This window comes from Enhydra lutris, unplaced genomic scaffold (assembly GCF_002288905.1).
Source record: "Enhydra lutris kenyoni isolate GAN:26980312 unplaced genomic scaffold, ASM228890v2 scaffoldscaffold10, whole genome shotgun sequence".
In the NCBI taxonomy this organism is placed as follows: Eukaryota; Metazoa; Chordata; class Mammalia; order Carnivora; family Mustelidae; genus Enhydra; species Enhydra lutris.
The window spans coordinates 18,981,590-19,000,093 of record NW_019154094.1 but is presented as its reverse complement, the minus strand read 5'-3'; the positions used below and the strand labels follow the sequence as shown (position 1 = coordinate 19,000,093).

General features: G+C 41.3%; 1 protein-coding gene across 2 annotated transcripts in view; it reads right to left on the bottom strand.

Moving 5' to 3' along the window:
* The window catches only part of LOC111143893 (protein tyrosine phosphatase, receptor type G), a 700,723-nt gene that overhangs the window by 271,983 nt on the left and 410,236 nt on the right, over positions 1-18,504 (bottom strand). For both annotated transcript variants that reach the window (XM_022497940.1, XM_022497941.1), the window contains exon 4: positions 8,058-8,206. In XM_022497940.1, the coding sequence (XP_022353648.1) occupies positions 8,058-8,206 (149 nt within the window). The remainder of the gene's footprint in view (positions 1-8,057; positions 8,207-18,504) is intronic.

Here is an 18,504-nt window from a genome sequence, read left to right as displayed (position 1 = left end):
GAATGAGAGCACACCCAATTGCATGAGTGTGATAGGGGACAAAGGGAGAAGCCGACTCCCCACTGAGCAGGAAGCCCAACACGGGGCTCGATCCCAGGATCCTGTGATCATGACCTGAGCCGAAGGCAGTCGCCCAACCGAGACACCCACACACCCTCTTTTTACCTCTTTTAATGTGGCTGCCAAAAATTAAAAAGTACAATGAATGGCTCGATTATATTTTCTCTCAGTATTGTTCTACACGATTAAAAATAGAAGTGGCCGATCCAGATAAAATGTGTCGAGATTCCTACCATATCTCTAGGCAAAGAGCTGACAGCATTTCCAGTTCCCCTCACCTCTCCTCGCTGTATGTTTTACTACTGGTTCAGCTACTCTGAACATATGAAGTCCTTTGATCTTTTTTTCCCCCGTCCCTGTTATCCAATAAATAGCAGTTACAATTCCAGCAAAACTATTTCTATTGCATCAGTGATTCTACAAACAACCTAAGGCAATGACAAGAAAAACTAGGAAATGACTTATCCAATTAAAAAGAAAGCTCGTTAAGATTTGGTAGACACTGAAGCCTAGATTCTGAAGTCCTAACGGTGAACCTCAGCCAAGCCACTTACCTTCCCAGAAGCTCAGCTGTCCCATCCTTAGGGTACTCCTCTCATAAGGCAGGTGAGAAAATTAAATGAGGTAACATCTAGAACATTCCTGACACAGGCAATGCTTATTAAATGGTGTCTACAGCATCATCATCACAATCTCAACCACCAGCACCACCTTCAACACCGTTACTACCACCTCTCTGCCTTCTTTTTGGTTGTCTGAGGGTTCCCCTGGGGTCATCAAGTTTCTAGACCGAAATAATCTACAATTTAACTGGGTTTTCTTTTCACACTGTCATCTGCTTTTCTGTGATTCTCAGTATAATCCAATCCAGTATCAGCACACCACATGTCAGCAATACACCATCAAAACAGCCCCGAGCCAAGTTCATATCTAAGGAAGACTCTGTGTGATGGGTGCTGTGGGACATTATGGCGGCCAGGGGCCAAGGCTGTTTCTGCCTCGCCAAATCAGTTCCCCGGCTTCGTACAATGAGGCATTTACTTCACCACTAAGCTTACGCTAAGTATTAGGGCCCCTTCATATGTTCCCCTTAATTAACCCAGGACATAAACATAAAAGATCGGCCAGATGGAAAACAAGTATTTCACTAGCAAAGGATGAAACATTCTGCTCTAAAATGGGATCTTTATTTCAGTAAAGTCATTTATATTTCAGCCAATTCCCTCACCATTTAATGGAAGTCACTACAAAGAAAAACACGACCAGCCCCACCACAAAGCAGCAAACACCAGATAACCAGGGACAGCATCCTTGACACTTCCAGTGTTCATTAGGAGAAAGGACAAGGGAAACAGGCAGTGCCTTTAGCATACCCACAAAGGACTCTCTAGGAACAAAGCAATTTTTCAGAGAAACTGCAATAATTCCAGGAATTTCAGTCAAGTACAAGGCAGGGTGAAAGAAACAGCATGATGTGGCAAAACTTATTTTTAATAGAAAATGTCTCAATCTTCCTTTTTTTTTTTTTTCTAGTTTTACTTATTTAAATGATCTCTACCCCCAATGTGGGGCTCAAACTCACAACTCTGAGATCAAGAGTCAGATGTTCTGACTGACTGAACCAGCCAGGTGCTCCTCAACTTCCCTTAATGACAGCTCTCTAATGAAAGACAAAGCGAGACACTATTGAGTTTATAATGACAACTGTTTTGTGAACAAGCCGAGTTAGTTTTACAATTTTCAAGATAAGTGAAATCAAAATCATCACTGGTGTCTTCTGGAAACATTTATTTGAACGGGATACCATTCCCTTTTTTTTTTTTTAAGATTTATTTATTTTAGAGAGACACACACAGAGAGAGAGAATGAACAGGAGGGGGAGAGGGAGAGAGAATTCTAAGCAGACTTTGTGCCAAGAATGGAGCCCCATGTGGGGCTTGATCTCACAACCCCAAGATCATGACCAGAGCCAGAACCAAGAGTCAGATGCTTAACTGACTGTGCCACTCAGACATCCCTCCATTTCTTACAATGGATATGGACAGAATAGAAGATAGCAGAAAGTTATAAATCTCATTTCCAAAAGAGTGATGCTGCCAACTTAAACTGAGACGGGAGTGGGACATTGGGCTTATAGCAGTCTGGAAAAAAACTGAGTTAAATAAAGGTAAACAGATTTACTTAGTGGAAAACAAGCCTTTAAAATTGGCCAATATATAAAATACACATTCAGGAAGGCGTTTTGTATCTAAATTTATTTCCAGCAGAAAAGGATGACTCCATAAAGGAGTGCCATCCAACCTGAACATAGAGTCCGTGCTCCAGGATACCAGGCTACGGAAGTCAGAGGTCGCTACGAGAGCTCAGCCTCTGGTAGACTGGCCCACATCTGAGTTGCGTCATAGCCCACCATGCTTGCACAAGAGTGGAGAGCGACTCTGGGGAAGCGTGCGTCACGAGTGCAAGAGCTCACCTGGGAGTGGGAAGGCAGATGCAAGTCACTGGGAACATAATCTAGGGGCCCAGTAGAAATATAAGTGTCTAAGTGGAGTGTAATAAATAGAAACACTCAAAGAACCAAGATCCATTTCACAAAATGAAAGGTGTTAACATTAGCCTGACTCTAGGCAGGAAGATGGGAGCTGGGTGGACAGGAGGGAAGACAGGAGCAGGTCAAAGTAACAGGCCCAAAGATGTGGATACTAAAGACAACTGCAGGATTAAGCAGAATGTTAAAATGAAAAAGAATCACAGAGCAAGGTCAGCCTAAAACAAGTATGTGCTTACCCCCCGAACAAAAATTAACTCTAAGAAGGCAGTACACCACCACCGGATAGGTCCTGCACCCGCTGGGCCCACTGGGGAGACAAATAATCCAATGTGTTTGTGTCATGGTTGCAACTAACCCATGTTCTTAGGAACCTAAACCAGGGGAACCACGCTACGGATCCAGTTTTTACAACACAGATCCGTAAATTCTTCATCAGTGATGATGAAATCTCAAAAGCTTCTAAGACCAAAGGTGTTTTGTTATTATTGTTAGTTATGATTTGAGGGCAAAAACTAATTTGGTGGTAAAACCTGATGGGAAGCCATTTAGAATACTGAGATTCCCCACTTAGTGTGAATATTCATCTGCGTGTTGCAGAATTATTGATGCGTCCAAGGAGTAGAGTGCCAGACCCCACTATGTGTCCTCAGTAATACGTACAACATATGCACCGTAATACCTTTCCGGAAAAAATACTGAATTCTGAAACTTCTGGCCTCATGAGTTTCAGCTAAGGGACTGCAGTCTTGTACCATATGGTAATGTGTACATGGTGTATTATTAGGAAAAATGCCTTTGCTTCTTTTCACTTGCTAGGATGCTCTAAGCAGAGCTGAAATGAACCAGCTGTGAGTTTCACTGGAAAGGGCACACACAATCAGTTTGGATCATTTAAGCTTATTGAAGACTTCAACTCATAAAGTAGCAATAAGTCTGATCAACAACTCCTGCGATCTCTTATTGTAATAAACAGGATTTTAATTACCTCAGACAACAAGTATGCAATGAACCTCCACTTTAATGGAGCTATCGGAGGTTTCATCCGGAGATTTCTCTTTGCATTAACTCCAACTTCAGTTAGTAGTGAAAACACTGCATGATTCAATCCTATTAGTGTTACACAAACCTTTGTTTAGGTTACCAATCACAGAACAGGGAATGAGCAGGGGCAGAGAGAAAACTTAGGATACAGCAGAAGCTGCCATACACAACTGTGGTCATAGAGGTAATACAAAGTCAAATGGCCATGGAAGAATGGGAATAGGACCTACCACTATTTTAATCACTGGCATGTTCTGACCCTTTTCACTTTATGGTTACTTAATCATATCTAAAAAACCCCTTTTGCCATGTAAAGCAATATATATATTCACAGGATTCAGGGATGAGTGAGTGGACATTTTGGAGGGCCACTATCCTACCTATCAAAACCCCCAGTGATCCTTTACCCCTTCAACTTACCAAATATCTCCTGCCTCAGGGCCTTTGCATGTCCCTGTTCTATGAGCAGGCTCCAACTCATGTCTTCTATCTTAATAAATTATCACTTAATAAATACAGCTTAATAAATGCCTGTCTATAAGTCTTCCATATCTCATTACAAAACACCCTTCTTCTTCAGAGACCGTATCATAACCGATATAACACAACTGTATGTATGTGACTGCTTGCTCAATTTCTGTTTCATTACCAGAGTGCAAATACCTTAAAGGTACTGCCTTTCTGGTTCACTTTTATAACCCAGAGCCTACATGACAGTAGGTACTCAAGAAACATTTGTGGCTCGGCTAGAACTAAAGCCGCATAATAGGAGGGGAGAGCATCTGAGGATTTAAATTGGGTCTACACGCCTAGGCACAGCATTGTAATTTGATTCTGAGTGTTTCCTAACTTAAACTGAGCTGTAAAGAAAGCCAGTTATTGAAGGGCTCTTATTTTTCTATTAGACGGGATGTTTTTAAGTGTAGGAACTCCAAGAACAAGTCCAGGATCCCAGCCAGGAAAGGGTGGGGAGGTCGGATCTCTGGATGTGTACGAAGTTGTTATAGGTGACCTCAGGGAATTCCCAGGAAGCAGCAAAACTGACCACGTTGGGCTTGTTGCCGCTGACCCTCGGGGAGCAGGACCAGATTCTTGTGGGGCTGTGCCTACAATTCAGCTTGCAGAGCTGGAGCACTGAGGCAGCTGCTGAAGTCCATACCCAAGGTCATGACTTAACCTCAAGTGGAACCTCAAGGAACCAGGACTAGCAATGTTCTCACCCATCAGGCCAGGCACATTTCCTCTCTGAAATCCACAAGAAGATGGAACAACCTCTCAAGCAGGGAGATCCAAGGATTCAAACATACTCAAAGTGACGCCACACAGGTAAAGGAAGGCTCGATTCCAACGAAACATACACGTTCTCTGCTCCAAAGTCTCACAGCAGTGACATTCTGGGTGGGATAATTCTCTGTCTGGGGGCTACCTTATGAACTGGAGGTTTACCCACATCCCAGGAGGTTCAACTGCATCTCTACTCACTAGATTCTAGGAGCATACCACTGCCCCCTGAGAGTGACAACCAAACATGGCCCCTGAAAATGCATCATGTCCCCATGGGCGGAGCACGCGGTCTCTAGTTGAGAACCAGTGCTGTGCTCTGCCAATCTCAGTGCAATCTTCAACCATGACTCTTCTCTGACTCTGTATACAAGACAGAAAAGTAGTGTCCCCAATGCTGATAAATGACTCCATGATATATAACAATTTTTTTTTTACTTTCATTCTTTAAAAAGGTTTATTTTATTTTTTACAGAGAGAGAGAAAGAGACCGAGAGACAGTGAGCATGAGCTGGAGGAGGGGTAGCGGGAGAAGGCAGAGAAAGAATCTCAAGCAGACTCTGTGTTCAGCATGGAGCCTGACTCGGGGCTTGATCCCATGACCCTGAGATCATAACCTGGGCCCAAATCAAGAGTCAGAGGTTCGACTGACTGAACCACCCAGGCGCCCCTTCTTACTTTCATTTTAATTTCTTAGAAAGCAACATAGTTATACAGAATGAAATAAACCAAGTCTGAGATGTTCAAACTGTAAGACCACCAGGGAGAGTTCCTGTTGATAAAGAGCTCCAAAAAAGCAACTGAACACAAAATATTACAGACATGTTCTGGGCAAAAGTGAGCAACTTTTCCTTGCATATTTTCAAGTTAAATTTGATCCCGTTACCTTTGGTCTCTGAAATTCCAAGTTCCTCAAATACACCCAGTAAGTAATTTAATATGTTTATCACATTAAAAAAAAAAAAAAAGCTACAAACCAGATGGGCCTCGATGAGGAACCCAATTAATACAAGCAGCCTTACCATCTGACATTACTTAAAAGAAATAAATTCAAACAACTCGGCAGAACAGTAAGTCTGAGCATTATAGCTGCCATTTCGAAATAGCTTCTGAATTTCAGGGCACTCTTTGAGTAAAAGAAAACTGAGATATTCACTTAAGGTAGTAACTTTTTAAAAGAATATGCATCTAGTCTATGCATTTTTCCAAATATGAATGGAATAAGAGGAGGAGACAGGCCCTTCACCACATTAAGGGATATAATTAAGAATGATGCAGAAGTTCCCAGTTCCCATCTCTAGAGCTCTTCTTTACCAAGGCAACTGCCAAAACAAGTTTTCAATCTTTCAAAGCACAGGTCTTTTGTTTGGACAACACTAGAAGAACAAATAGCAGCCTGATTCTGAGATAAAGAGGCTTTTGAGAAAAACTAGCTGGATGCCAACTGTCCCTTCAACTCGCACTGCCAATGGGAACTGGTCAGAAAGAACTGAGGGAAACCCGAAACTTTTAAAAAGATGATATAATTTTGCTTCTAGGAATCAAGTTTTCCAAATACCAATAAAGCTAAGATTTCTAAGAAGTGATTCATTTAATACAAAAGGAGGATGAGAGCCCATTAGCAAAAACCCTTCTCAGGAGGCCTTTAACTAGTGTAACTAGTACAAGAAGTCCCACAGACAGAAGAATCTTAATACCGGGAAATTGTCAGTTGAAGGAGAAAAAAATGTGAAGCACTTTTTTTTTTTTTAAGATTTTATTTTTATTTATTTATTTGACAGACAGAGATCACAAGTAGGCAAAGAGGCAGACAGATAGAGAGAGAGGGGGAAGCAGGCTCCCTGCAGAGCACAGAGCCCGATGTGGGGCTCGATCCCAGGACACTGGGACCATGACCTGAGCCGAAGGCAGAGGCTTTAACCCACTGAGCCACCCAGGTGCCCCAAAAATGTGAAGCATTTTCTCAGAATAGTTATCTCTGCTTTCTCCATCAATCACAGATAAGAAACAAATTTATATGTGAGTAAAGGCATCTCTAGACAAAGAAATACTACTAATTTTCTCATCTTGTGAGGATTCTTCACTTATGCTTCAAGGATGCCTAAATGGTCCATAAATAGGCTTGAGGAACTAGGGTGAATGACGAAGCCCTATAAACTATGTGCAAATCTGTGTGCACATCCGTGTATTTTCCCTATATGGAGGGGATCTCAAGTATTCCTCAGATAATCAAAGTAGGTCATGACTTACTAGAAGTTATAACACACTAAGAGTTGCTGTTCCATGTTTGAGTCCAATCATAGACTTGAAGGCACATCCATTCAGTTCTTCCTCAAATGTGTAAAGCTCACCACATAAAAGAACCAAACCTAACAAACTCATGTGCTCCAACAAAAGAATATCCCCATCCTGATGATGGTGAAAGGTAAAAACAAGGTTAGCAATGGAAAAGGCGCACTGCCCCAGCCAACACTAATGAAGGAATCTGGAGTCTTGCTCTCTCCCTCCCTTCCTCACCAAAAAGATACAAACCGTCTCTTGTACCCACACCTTTCTTCTGTCTAGCAGCAAGGATGTTTGGGAAAACTGACACAGGAAAGGCTAAATGTCACCATTGATCCCAGCAATGTTAAGTGAGAGTCATACCACCAATGGCCACAGCCTCTTTCTCGACAGCTGGAGGGAGCAAACAAACCTTATAATAGCTTCCCCACCGAGAGAAGGTTCTGAGATGCCTCTTCATGTATCAACTAACTTCTCTCTTTTCTAAAGGGCGAAAACAGTCACCTGAGTTTCATACAGAATTTCACTTTTAGAAAGTGGGACTTCAGAAAAACAGAGCAAAGAAATTGTGCCAGGTGAAACAAATGGTTGAAAATCGTTGGCCAGGGGTGAGTCTACTCAAAACCACGAGGCCCCTGACTTCCCCACGCTTCTCCAGTCAAACAAAGGTGAGAAGCTTGAGGAGGAATGTACACCTGTCACGCTGTATATAAAGTTTCCAGAGACAAAGGTATGGACAGTATGAGTTTCATTCGCAAAGTCACTGGGGGTAAAGACAAAGAATCTGACTAATATGAGGACCCAAAGTGGGGCTACACTTGACATCTCGATGCCTTCTCACCTCGACAGGAAAGCGCCTCCCGTTGATGCTGTGTTCTGAGCCCGCAGAGCCATTGCTGTGTCCCCAGTGAAATTCCACTTTCTCGGCTTTGAATCTGCCAGGCAGGCCAGCACCACTTACAAAATAGTCGTCCTTCAGAAGGATGGCAACTGCAAAAAAATGGAAGGGAAGGGGAACAAAGTGAATTTCAAAAAAAAAAACTTGAATGACTTCCTCCACTGCTTCCAGTAAAGTTCAGGATTACATGATGTGAATTATTTCCTCACGTTCCTGTTGGAAAAACAAGTCAAAAACACTAGTTTGAATAAATTAGCACAATCTAGCTGCAGAATGTTCTCAAGCTCTGGTTCACTCTAAATCATGAAAACTCCCAGGGAATGACCTCAGAATTTCTTATCCATTTCATAGATGGTGGGGGGGGAGGAAGAAGAAGAAGAAGAAGAAGAAGAAGAAGAAAAAAAAAAATGGAGACGGTCACAGAGTAAGATGCTCTGAATTAGGGTCTCCTTAGTCTGCTCAATGACCAAAACTATCTAGAGAGGGAGAATTTTTCTTTTTGTAAGCACTGACTCCTGGGGCTACCCCTGGGTTCAAGTTCTGGAATGAGGTGGGAAAAACATATGATAAGCCAGATGTGAGAGGCAGGTTTCTTTGATTAGAAAGCTTAGACAAAGATATCAGGAAATAAAATTTGCAGGTTCTTTCAATTTTAAGGCAGTATTAGTGGATATATGGCAAAGGTGGGGGTTGCATTCATGGTATTTGAAAACAGTGGTACTGAATACCCTGAAATTTTGAAATACTGAATACCATGAAAACATGGTATTGAAAACAGTGCCCAGGAAAATGCTGGCAAAATTTTATACACTATATCACTCAAATAACTGCAGATAACTAGATTTCATGTAATGCTTTTTAAAAAAAAAATTATTTCACATGTAGGAAAATTTTACTTAACCCATCCAAAAGAACACCTGAGAATTCCAAAACATAGGGAACCTTCGTCAATTTAAACCCTAACTTTCAAAAGGATCCCCCTCCTGAAACACAGGAAAGAGAAATTGAGAATAAATATCTTGGACTTATACTGGCATAACAATTATTTTCCCAAAAGGAATGTAGTATCCAGATGCATTAACAAACAGATTTTCTTTTATAAGTGATACACTCCCTTTGTTGGTTTGTTTTCTAAAGTGAATTCATGCATTCATTCAACAAACACTCACTGGCTGCTAAATACGGGTAAGATGTCAACCAACATACTTCATGGTCTGTGATCAACAGCCAAATTTGTAAACCGCAGAAAAGCTCTTGTATCATCACTGTCTCTTCTTCCTAAAGAGATCCCAGTTCGAGCTTTAGTGAGAAATCCTGCATGAAAATTAGGTCTCTGTAAAAGATTGGGACGAGGCTAATGACCCATCTCTAAAACAGTGCAATTAGTTTCAGTACTCCTCTATATAAAGGAAGCATTAAAAGCAAGTAAAGGAACCCTGCTCATATAAATCCCTTTTTATTGCATTCAAAAGACAGTTTTTCTCCAATTTCTGAAAAAATATACAGTGAATGTTCAATTAGTGGGACAGCAAATTAAGAGATGAAACGAAGTCAAAGCAAGTGTTTCTTGCGCAGATTAAACACGCGATGGCTGTTTTACCTGTGTTGTGTGCGAGGCACATTTAACAGGGGTTGGCAAATGTTCTCAAGGGCAAGATCGTCTCTGTGGGCCCTGAGATCCCAGTCGCAACAACCCAACCTAGTCCTTGTAGCACAGAGGCAGCCAAGCACAACATGTAAATGAATGTTCCAATAAAACTTTATCCAAACTAAAATATGGATATAATTTTCATGTGTCATGGAATCTTATTCTCTCTTTGATTTTTTTCCCCACCATTAAGGATGCAGAAACAAGCAGGGGTTGTCATTTGGTGATCCCTAAAACCCAGCATGCTATTTTATAAGATAAAACACAGTAAGCCAATCACACGCCTTTAGTTCTAAAGCCAAAATACCTATGAATTAGGTCAGTAGTGTCTTAGATACTTTTGATTACTATCATCCTGTTATAAATTCTATACGTAACATTTTGCATCCAAAGGATGAAGGCAAAGCATTTTGAGTGCATCTGTTACAATATACTCAGGGACTCAGCAGCATCTTATAAATATTTGATTTTACCTAAATCATTTATGTCTCTGTCAGGGGTCATTTTACTTGTTTTATATGAATAATTAAAAGCATAATTAGGGAACTGTACAATCTGAAACATTAATCTCATTTTTCATTTTACAGCACGCTCCGTGTTCCTACTCCCCCTCCTCAATGCGGCTTCTATTTTTGTTTACCTATAAAACTGCGAAGGGAGAACTTTCTCCGCTATCACGTAACCATTTTCTGATGACCACTGAGGACACAGAGCTGTTTGAAAACAAAATCAAGATACTTCCTACAGAACACAGAATATATTAAGAGCTAAGAGCTCAGAAGATGGACAGACCTGGGTCAGAATCCAGTTCTGCTTACTTTAGAGCAGATGACCTTGGGCCAAGTTACCTGACTTCTTCGTGCCTCAGTCTCCAGCACTGTTCCCATGGCACTAAAAGGGTCAACGGGGCAAGGCTATTTTGATGCCTGAAGGAAATCACACAGGGAAAGGCCTTAACCAACCAGCCAGAAAGCCAACAAGTACACATTCAGTGGAGATTCCTGTCAGACTCCTCTGTGGAGGTATGGACAGAGCTCACGTGCCACAAAGAGGGGGGCCCACAAAGGTGTGACTCTCCTTTTTCAGATAGAGTTCCATTTAAAAAAAAAAAAAGATTTTATTTATTTATATCAGAGAGAGAGAGAGCGCGAGCGCACACTAGCAGGGGGAGGAGTTGAGGGAGGACAGAGGGAGGAGCAGACTCCTGCCAAGTGGGAAACCTGACAGACTTGGGGCTCTATCCCAGGACCCTGAGATCATGACACGAGCTGAATGCAGACGCTTAACTGACTGAGCCACCCAGGTACCCCTCAAGTTCCATTTTAAAGCAATACTGACTTCCTCACAAAATAAAGTGTCCTAGGACAGGGACCACAGCAAGACTTGACAGAGATTGTAAGTGCTGAATAGATGCTCTGAATTCATTACAACACCGAGTAAAAAAACGTATTTTCTCTTCTTGATTGTTTCTATGCTTTGTTCACATCAAGGGGAAAAAAATATCAATGTGGTGCTGATCTGCTCTCCATACTTCCCTGATACTCACTCATTTCCCCTTTGTACCCAAAAGTAAGTATTATGCTCAATTTAGTAACTTTGGTAATTTGATTTATATTCACAGATCACAGCCATATATGCCTGTATTAGCCTCTCCAAGTCAAATAGTACAGGTCTTCACATTAAGGTGTTGGTACCAAGTTTTCCTTTATAATCAATTTCTGTAATTAAAATAAAGAGAGCCAGTTGAAAGAAAAACAGTAAGTAGATACTACTGTGATAATAATAAAGGGGCGCCTGGGTGGCTCAGTCAGTTGAATGTCTGACTTCTGATCTCAGCTCACGTCTTAGTCTCAGGGTTGTGAGTTCAAGCCCTGAGTTGGGCTCCATGCTGGGAGTAATGAATTTTAATTTCAACTTTAAAACAACAGAAGTAAGTTGAATCGGATTAGGTAACACGAAGGTAGCACATAACAGCTAATGGATAGAGACTAATAGGAAAGGGGGGTAAACAGGGAAAGTACATGGGAGTATAGAACAGGCCCTCTGGTTGTTGAACCACTACTGTGGACTGGGATGGAATCACAGCAGAAAGACAAAGGGAACAGAAGGAGCGGAGGCTTCAAATCTGGAGTTTCTGAACCTAGAGTTCATAGTCCACAGCAGGAGCCACCCACGGGCTCTGGGTCTACACCCTTCTGAGACAGGAAGTAAAATGCAGAGCACAGGCGCAGAGACAGAGCCAGACTCTGGAGCCAGTTGAGTCTGAATTTGACTACTACCACCTGTCACACTCCCCTTGTAGGAAAGGCATTACATTTCTTGGTGCTCTAGCTCCCATTCTTTAAAACTGGAATGCTACAACAGTAGCTTCACGGGTCTGCTGGGAGATCACAGGATTGACAAACGAGGATGCTTACAACAGTCACTGCTATATGACATTACTGCATAAAGATGACATTGTATAACTGCATAAGTGTTGTTTATAAAGGTTAGTATCCTAGGGAGACAAGCCATAGCTTTTACAGACTTCCCCTGTGTCTGAGGCTCCCCCAGATGTAATGCTACCCCAGGCTGTGCGCAGGGGGAGGGAACAGGTGGGAGTCACACAGCAGATAAGGAATTGGTTTTCTCCTGAGCTCGAAGGGATAACTGAGTACCTGGCATTCATGGCAATGTTTGCAGGACATCCACCCACTGTTTATAAATTGGACTCAACATGTCTATCTGGTGCTGGGCTAGAGCAAATGTTCATACCAAAATCTGAGTAAACAGCAGTAGGTGCCAAAAGTTAAATAAAGATGGATGGCACGGAAACTACTGCTTGCTCCGTACTTCCGCTATTCCCAACCCATTTTTAACACTACAAAATGAGAAAAGACCACTATGATTGGATCTTGATGGTGGGACCCTTCTTCCCCACCCCCAGACCACCCAAAATGCAGGTGTCCACAAGGGGATGCTTAGGGCCCTTGGTTAAAGGGTAACATTCTAGTCTGGCAGTCGAGAAACATGAGCTTATCTAACACTGGCATTTATTTCTTCAAATATTTACCAACTTATGACCAGAGAAGAAAAGGTTAGTGAATCAAGCATAGATCTTGGCTTCAGGGAGGGTACAGCTGGTAGGAAAGACAGGTCCTGGCAACTAAACGACAGCAGAAGCAGCCCAGAAAGTGGGACAAGTGGTAAGAGGTGAGTCCAAGCCCAGACAGGAGAGGGGGAGTGGGTATCTTCAAGGACTGATGAAATTACATGAGTTGATAGTTAAAGGAGCAACCCTGGGAAGTACTGACAAGAGGGGAACTTGTCCAGAAAAAAAGAAGCTGATGCAAAGGCCCTGCGGTAATGAGAGTAAGTAAGAGAAAGCCAGGGTGGTTGGTGCCCAGACAGCAGGGTGTGACACAGAAGCTGGGGAATGAGGCAGGGACAGCGATCAATCTATCTTTATCCCCAAGAGAAATGGAAAGTCCTTGATATGGCTGAAAGAAAGAACAAGAATGAAAGAGGGTGAGACGGAAAGACAGACATGATCAGATTTGGGAAATAAAATTATTCTGGCTACTAAATGAAGAAGGCATGGGAAGAAAGCAACACTAGTTGGTAGGAACAAAAGTTGGGAATTTACTGTAGTCATCTGCTAAGGAGAGACTGGACATGTTAAGTTGGAGCAGCCTCAGACATCCAGGAGCTGTCAAGTCATGGGATTATACCAGGTCTCAGTGAACTCACTGCTAAACTGAGCAAGATGAATAAAGTGGGTAAGTTGACCCTTGAATCATACAATGTATGACAAATATCAATCTAGCCGAGAGAACTCTGCTCTAAAAAACAAAGACAGGCCTCAGACATGACCCCCAAAATTCAAAATTTACTTAAGTCTCCCTGTGTAAAACACCATTGGTTTCCCCATTATCACTGGTTATGTAATTGGCATGTAATCAGTTTCCATCTACCCCAAAACTTGTTTCTACCACCATGGCACAAGGGCTGGGGCTGTGGGAGTCAGAGAAAAGAAATGGAGCTGAGCAGACATGAAACAGAGCTTGTAGTGTATCTAGCTAAAGACAGACCCAGTGAAACAGCTCTGACTTGAGTTCCAGAATTCAGACAAGACTGAATGGAAAGAACCCAAGAATTTAGACCTCTGAAATAGGAAATTTTTATTTTTTTAAAAGATTTTATCTTAATTTCAGTTAGTTAACAAACAGCATTGTATTAATTTCATGTGATTCAACAATTCTATACAGGACTCACTGTTCAACATAAGTGTATTCTTAAAGCCCATCACCTGTTTAACTCGCCCTCCCTCTGTAACCAGCAGTTTGTTCTCAATAGTTGAGAGTCTGTTTCTTGATTTGTCTCTTTCTTGTTTATTTCTTTTGTTTCTTAAATTCTAAAAATGAGTGAGCACATGGTATCTGTCTTTCTCTGACTTACTTTATTTAGCATTATACTAACTCCATCCACATGGTTAAAATGGTAAGATTTCATTCTTTTTTACAGCTAAATAATATTCCATTGTGTATCTATATAGCATCTCTTCTTTATCCGTTCATCTATCGATGGACACTTGGGCTGCTTCCATACTTTCCCTATTGTAATCTATCTTCTTTAATTAATTTAACAATGATTTCCTGAATCCATCGATGTCGGGCACTGTGGCAAATGCAGACAAGTAGGAAAGAATGTAGGCAAGGGAAAAAACACAGAGTAGACAAATATAAAGTGGTAAAATGGAAGTAAATGAATGTATGATGACAAATGCCTTGACTATCTGTCCTTGGTGTGGGAAGAGAGAAAAATTAGTAAACACCAAACACCAAAACCCTCCAAATAGTTAAAATTCACAGGAGCCCATGGCTTATTAACATACATCAGAAGCACCGTCTAAGTCTTAAATTCTGATCATTTAGCTAGAAGCTAATGCTAGGAACAGCAAGATTATCTTGAAACGTTCTTGATGAATGCATTATCTTTTCATTCTACAAAAATGAAAGAAAGGGAAATAACTTTAGATGAAATCAAATGAGAAGTGGCACAGTAGACAGTTATGGCTTCTCAGGAAGAAAAAGAGAGATGCTATCTGTCTTGTAAAGATATTTTAGACAACTTTCGAGAAGTGGGCTACGTACAACTAACTTGCTCTATTGATTATCCTGGATTGGATATATAGCCCTCTCAGGGGGTTAAGACAGATATGAACATTAAAACTGTTTTATGGGAAAGTTACTGTCTGTATATAATAGGCTGCTTTAAATATTAACTTTTTATATTCATATTTTAATATCCAAAAGACAGTCTATTTTACAGATAAGTGACCTGTAAATTTCCATCACAAAAAATAAATACTCTCTACTGAATTTATTTTCTGGAAGAACAAAATTCACAAAAGGACTTTTGGAGAAAAAAAACCCGTGTTGGTTAAAAATTAATGGAGAAGGAAAAAGAAGTTTTTTCTTCATCTAGGTATCCAAGATAAATATAAAATGAAGAACCACAACAAAGAAAGACCACGTGGCTTCTGTGGGGCTTCTTTAATTAACCTTTTAATTTTTCTGGTAATTATAGATTCATGTACAGTTGTAAGAGATAATGCAATGGTCCTGTGTCCCCTTTGTCCAGTTCCTCAAAAGGGTAACATCTTGCAAAACCTTAGTTCGATGATATGAGCGTTTGGTAAAAATGTTTTTGGAATGCCAACAGTTTACTCAGAAGCAAATGTTACACTTTAATAACAAAAAACAACCACACTGAAGCATTGTGTTTTTCCTCTATTATGTTAGCAAATAAACAGAAGAGCAATTTTAAAAATGAATTTACTTCAAAGTACTGGTTCTTACACCCACAAACACACACCTGTAATACTTGCCAAGGTTTTTCAAAAAGCACTTAAGTCTGGAGCTCACTTTTGGGGAAGGCCACAACAGTGGTCAGGACCTGGATATTTTTAAAAAGCTCTTTAGGGAGTTTGGATGTTTCCTTCTGTTTGACTCTCTAACTTAGGTCGACTGGGGAATGTTGAGTTTTCTGGGCCAGGCTTCTGAGGTGTGGGAAGATTTCCTTACAGATTTACTAGAAATAGTGAAGAACTTGTCCTCTGATTTTTGGGAGTCTGTCATGGGTCTTTTCTCCCCACTGAAGAATTTCATTCTTTCTCTGATTCTTCTTTGATTCTTGGCTTCTTTCCTGTGCTTTTACCTGGGGTCTTGGGCTCTGCAGCATTTGGGGTCGCCAAACCTGGGAAGGCCTTTCTCTTCCCATGAGCTATATTGGGACAGGGCTGAATTTTGGAGACTTTCCTGTGGCACGTTTTTGCATGCCACTGGTAGCAGCAGAGAGACTTCATCTTTGGACTTTTCTAGCACTTGGTGCATTTCCTCTACTGGCTACTTTCTCCTCACACTCTGAGGTCTCTTCCTTCCTAAGTCCAGATTCCTTTTCTGGAACACCACCAGCTGTAGGTCCACCTCAACTTCAGTTCAGTTAGGGCTGAAGATAAGTGGGTGTTTTTCTAGGTTACCTATCAATACTACTCACTGGGGATATTATCAATCCTCGCCCTTAATTTAGACACAGCACCCTACATTGTCTGTATACTGTTTTTCAGGTGAATTTATATGATCCATGCATAATGGACAAAGCAACTGAATCTTCATTTCTCCAAAATACTTGAAAATTCATGAACTCCTTTAGCATTTTAAGAAGTACAGGATGAAGGAAGTTTCTAGGTTTGTGCTTATAAAAAAAAAAAAGAAGATTTAAAAAAACAAAGAAGATAAACAACACAGTGTGATTTTTGCACTCAAGTTTCTACACCACCATACGCTGAAACTTAAGAGAACAGAAAAATAATTCCAAGTTCTTGTTCAAAATTGCATATACATGGTTGTCATGTTTTACAAAACAGTCCTTGAGAATCATCTTAGATTATATGAGATATAGTCTGTCTAGGATGATGTCATGAATTTACAGTAAGTACAGTCTGAGAAGTAAGGGGATTTATTTCTGCTTCTCAGAAAGGTGTGCTTCTTCTCAAATTTCTGATATAGATGTGCTCACATTTGGATGGCTATGCTAGAAAACCAGGCACACACACTCACAGACATGCAACAAGTTGTGGATCACTCCAGGAAGTCAGCACAGTGACAGAGATTGAAAATCAGCTCCTGGAAGACCAAGGTCATGAATCAACTTGCATTGAGTGAACCCCCCCACTCATCTAAAACATGTCATTGGAGATGCCAAGCTGAAAGCTGTCACTGAAACCTGTTATCTTTGCAGAAGGCTGTCAAGTGTTGAAAGTCAAGTAGAAAACCACATCAGAGAGCCCAGCGAATTGCCTTTGGCAGCTTCTGGAACGTGGCACTGAGGTGGCACTTGGCTCTGAGGTCTGATTACACCCAGTAGGCCAACGCTACGGTCCACCACATTCAGATTGTGGGGGGGAGTCAATATTCCCATCCTGGTTCTCCAAAAGATGCTCACATTGGAAACATAAAGCAGGACCACTGGTAGAGAAATTCTGAATTGTAACAGTAAATATACAATCTACATTGGGGAAAAGAGGGAGGGGTGAAAAAGTGTGTACAGATAACCTTATCAGTCACACATTTTTCCTGAGCAGAGAGACCCAGATGGATGACTTAAGGTACAGGAGAGGGTAGCCTGAGATGAGGCAAGGAGCACTGATCATGAGAACATTACAAAGAAGAGTCTGAAGTCAGGAATCATGGTGCTGACTGAGAAGCAATTCTATGAACACACCAGGCCAACCCAAAGCAATCAACCATGAATAATCTCAGACAAATGTTGATTTGGAGAAGGAAAATAGATCCCCCCAAAGTCGCCCATGCAGCCACTTCGGTCAAAAGAAAAGGCAATTTTGGGGCACCTGAGGAGGCACAGTTGGCTGAGCACCGACCCTTGGAGTCAGCTTGGGTCTAATCTCAGGGTTGTGAGATGGAGCCCCGTGTCCAGCTCCACACTCAAGTGCAGTCTGCTTGAGTTTCTCTCTCTCCTCTCTCTGTGTTCTCCTCCCTGGACTCTGGGGTCTATCACGTTCTAAAGGAAATACATAAAAATTTTAAACAGAAAGGAAAGAAGGAAGGATGGAAGGAAGGAGAAAGAAAGAAAAAAAAAAGAAAAAGGCAAGTTTGTGACCCACAATAAGAATGAAACCAAAGGGCTGACACTGAAGTTGTTTTAGCCCAATGTGGGGGCTGTGGCCAGCCAAGGCTGTTGAAAGGGATTACTAAGAGTGGTTTGTAGTGACACCCTTGGTTACAAAGGGATCATTTCAAAAAAGAGAGAGAGAAAGACAGTGAGCTTGTTTTAATGGATTAGAGTTATAAGAGTCAAAAAATAAGATATGAAAAATATACTTAGTACCAATAGAAAATCAGGTAGCACTAAGCAGAGGTATAATATAACACCCCTGTGTTTATTTTCAGGTCAGACAGTGGAGCACAGCAAGGCATTCTCTAATTCCATGGACCATCTGAAACTGATAATTGCACAATAGTGATTAAGAGGAAGGCAGCTCTTTGTAGTAGCAATGGTGAAAATATGAAGTTCTGTATTCATAAATTTCCGAAGACAAATGAGGGTGATGGGGGTAATTAAAGGCAGGAGCATCAAGTTGCTGGCCTGATATATAAAAGCACGAGAACATGTTCCTCTGTCCTCTAATGTAATAGGAAATATTAAAACAAAACCTTGGGGTACCTGGGTGGCTCCGTCAGT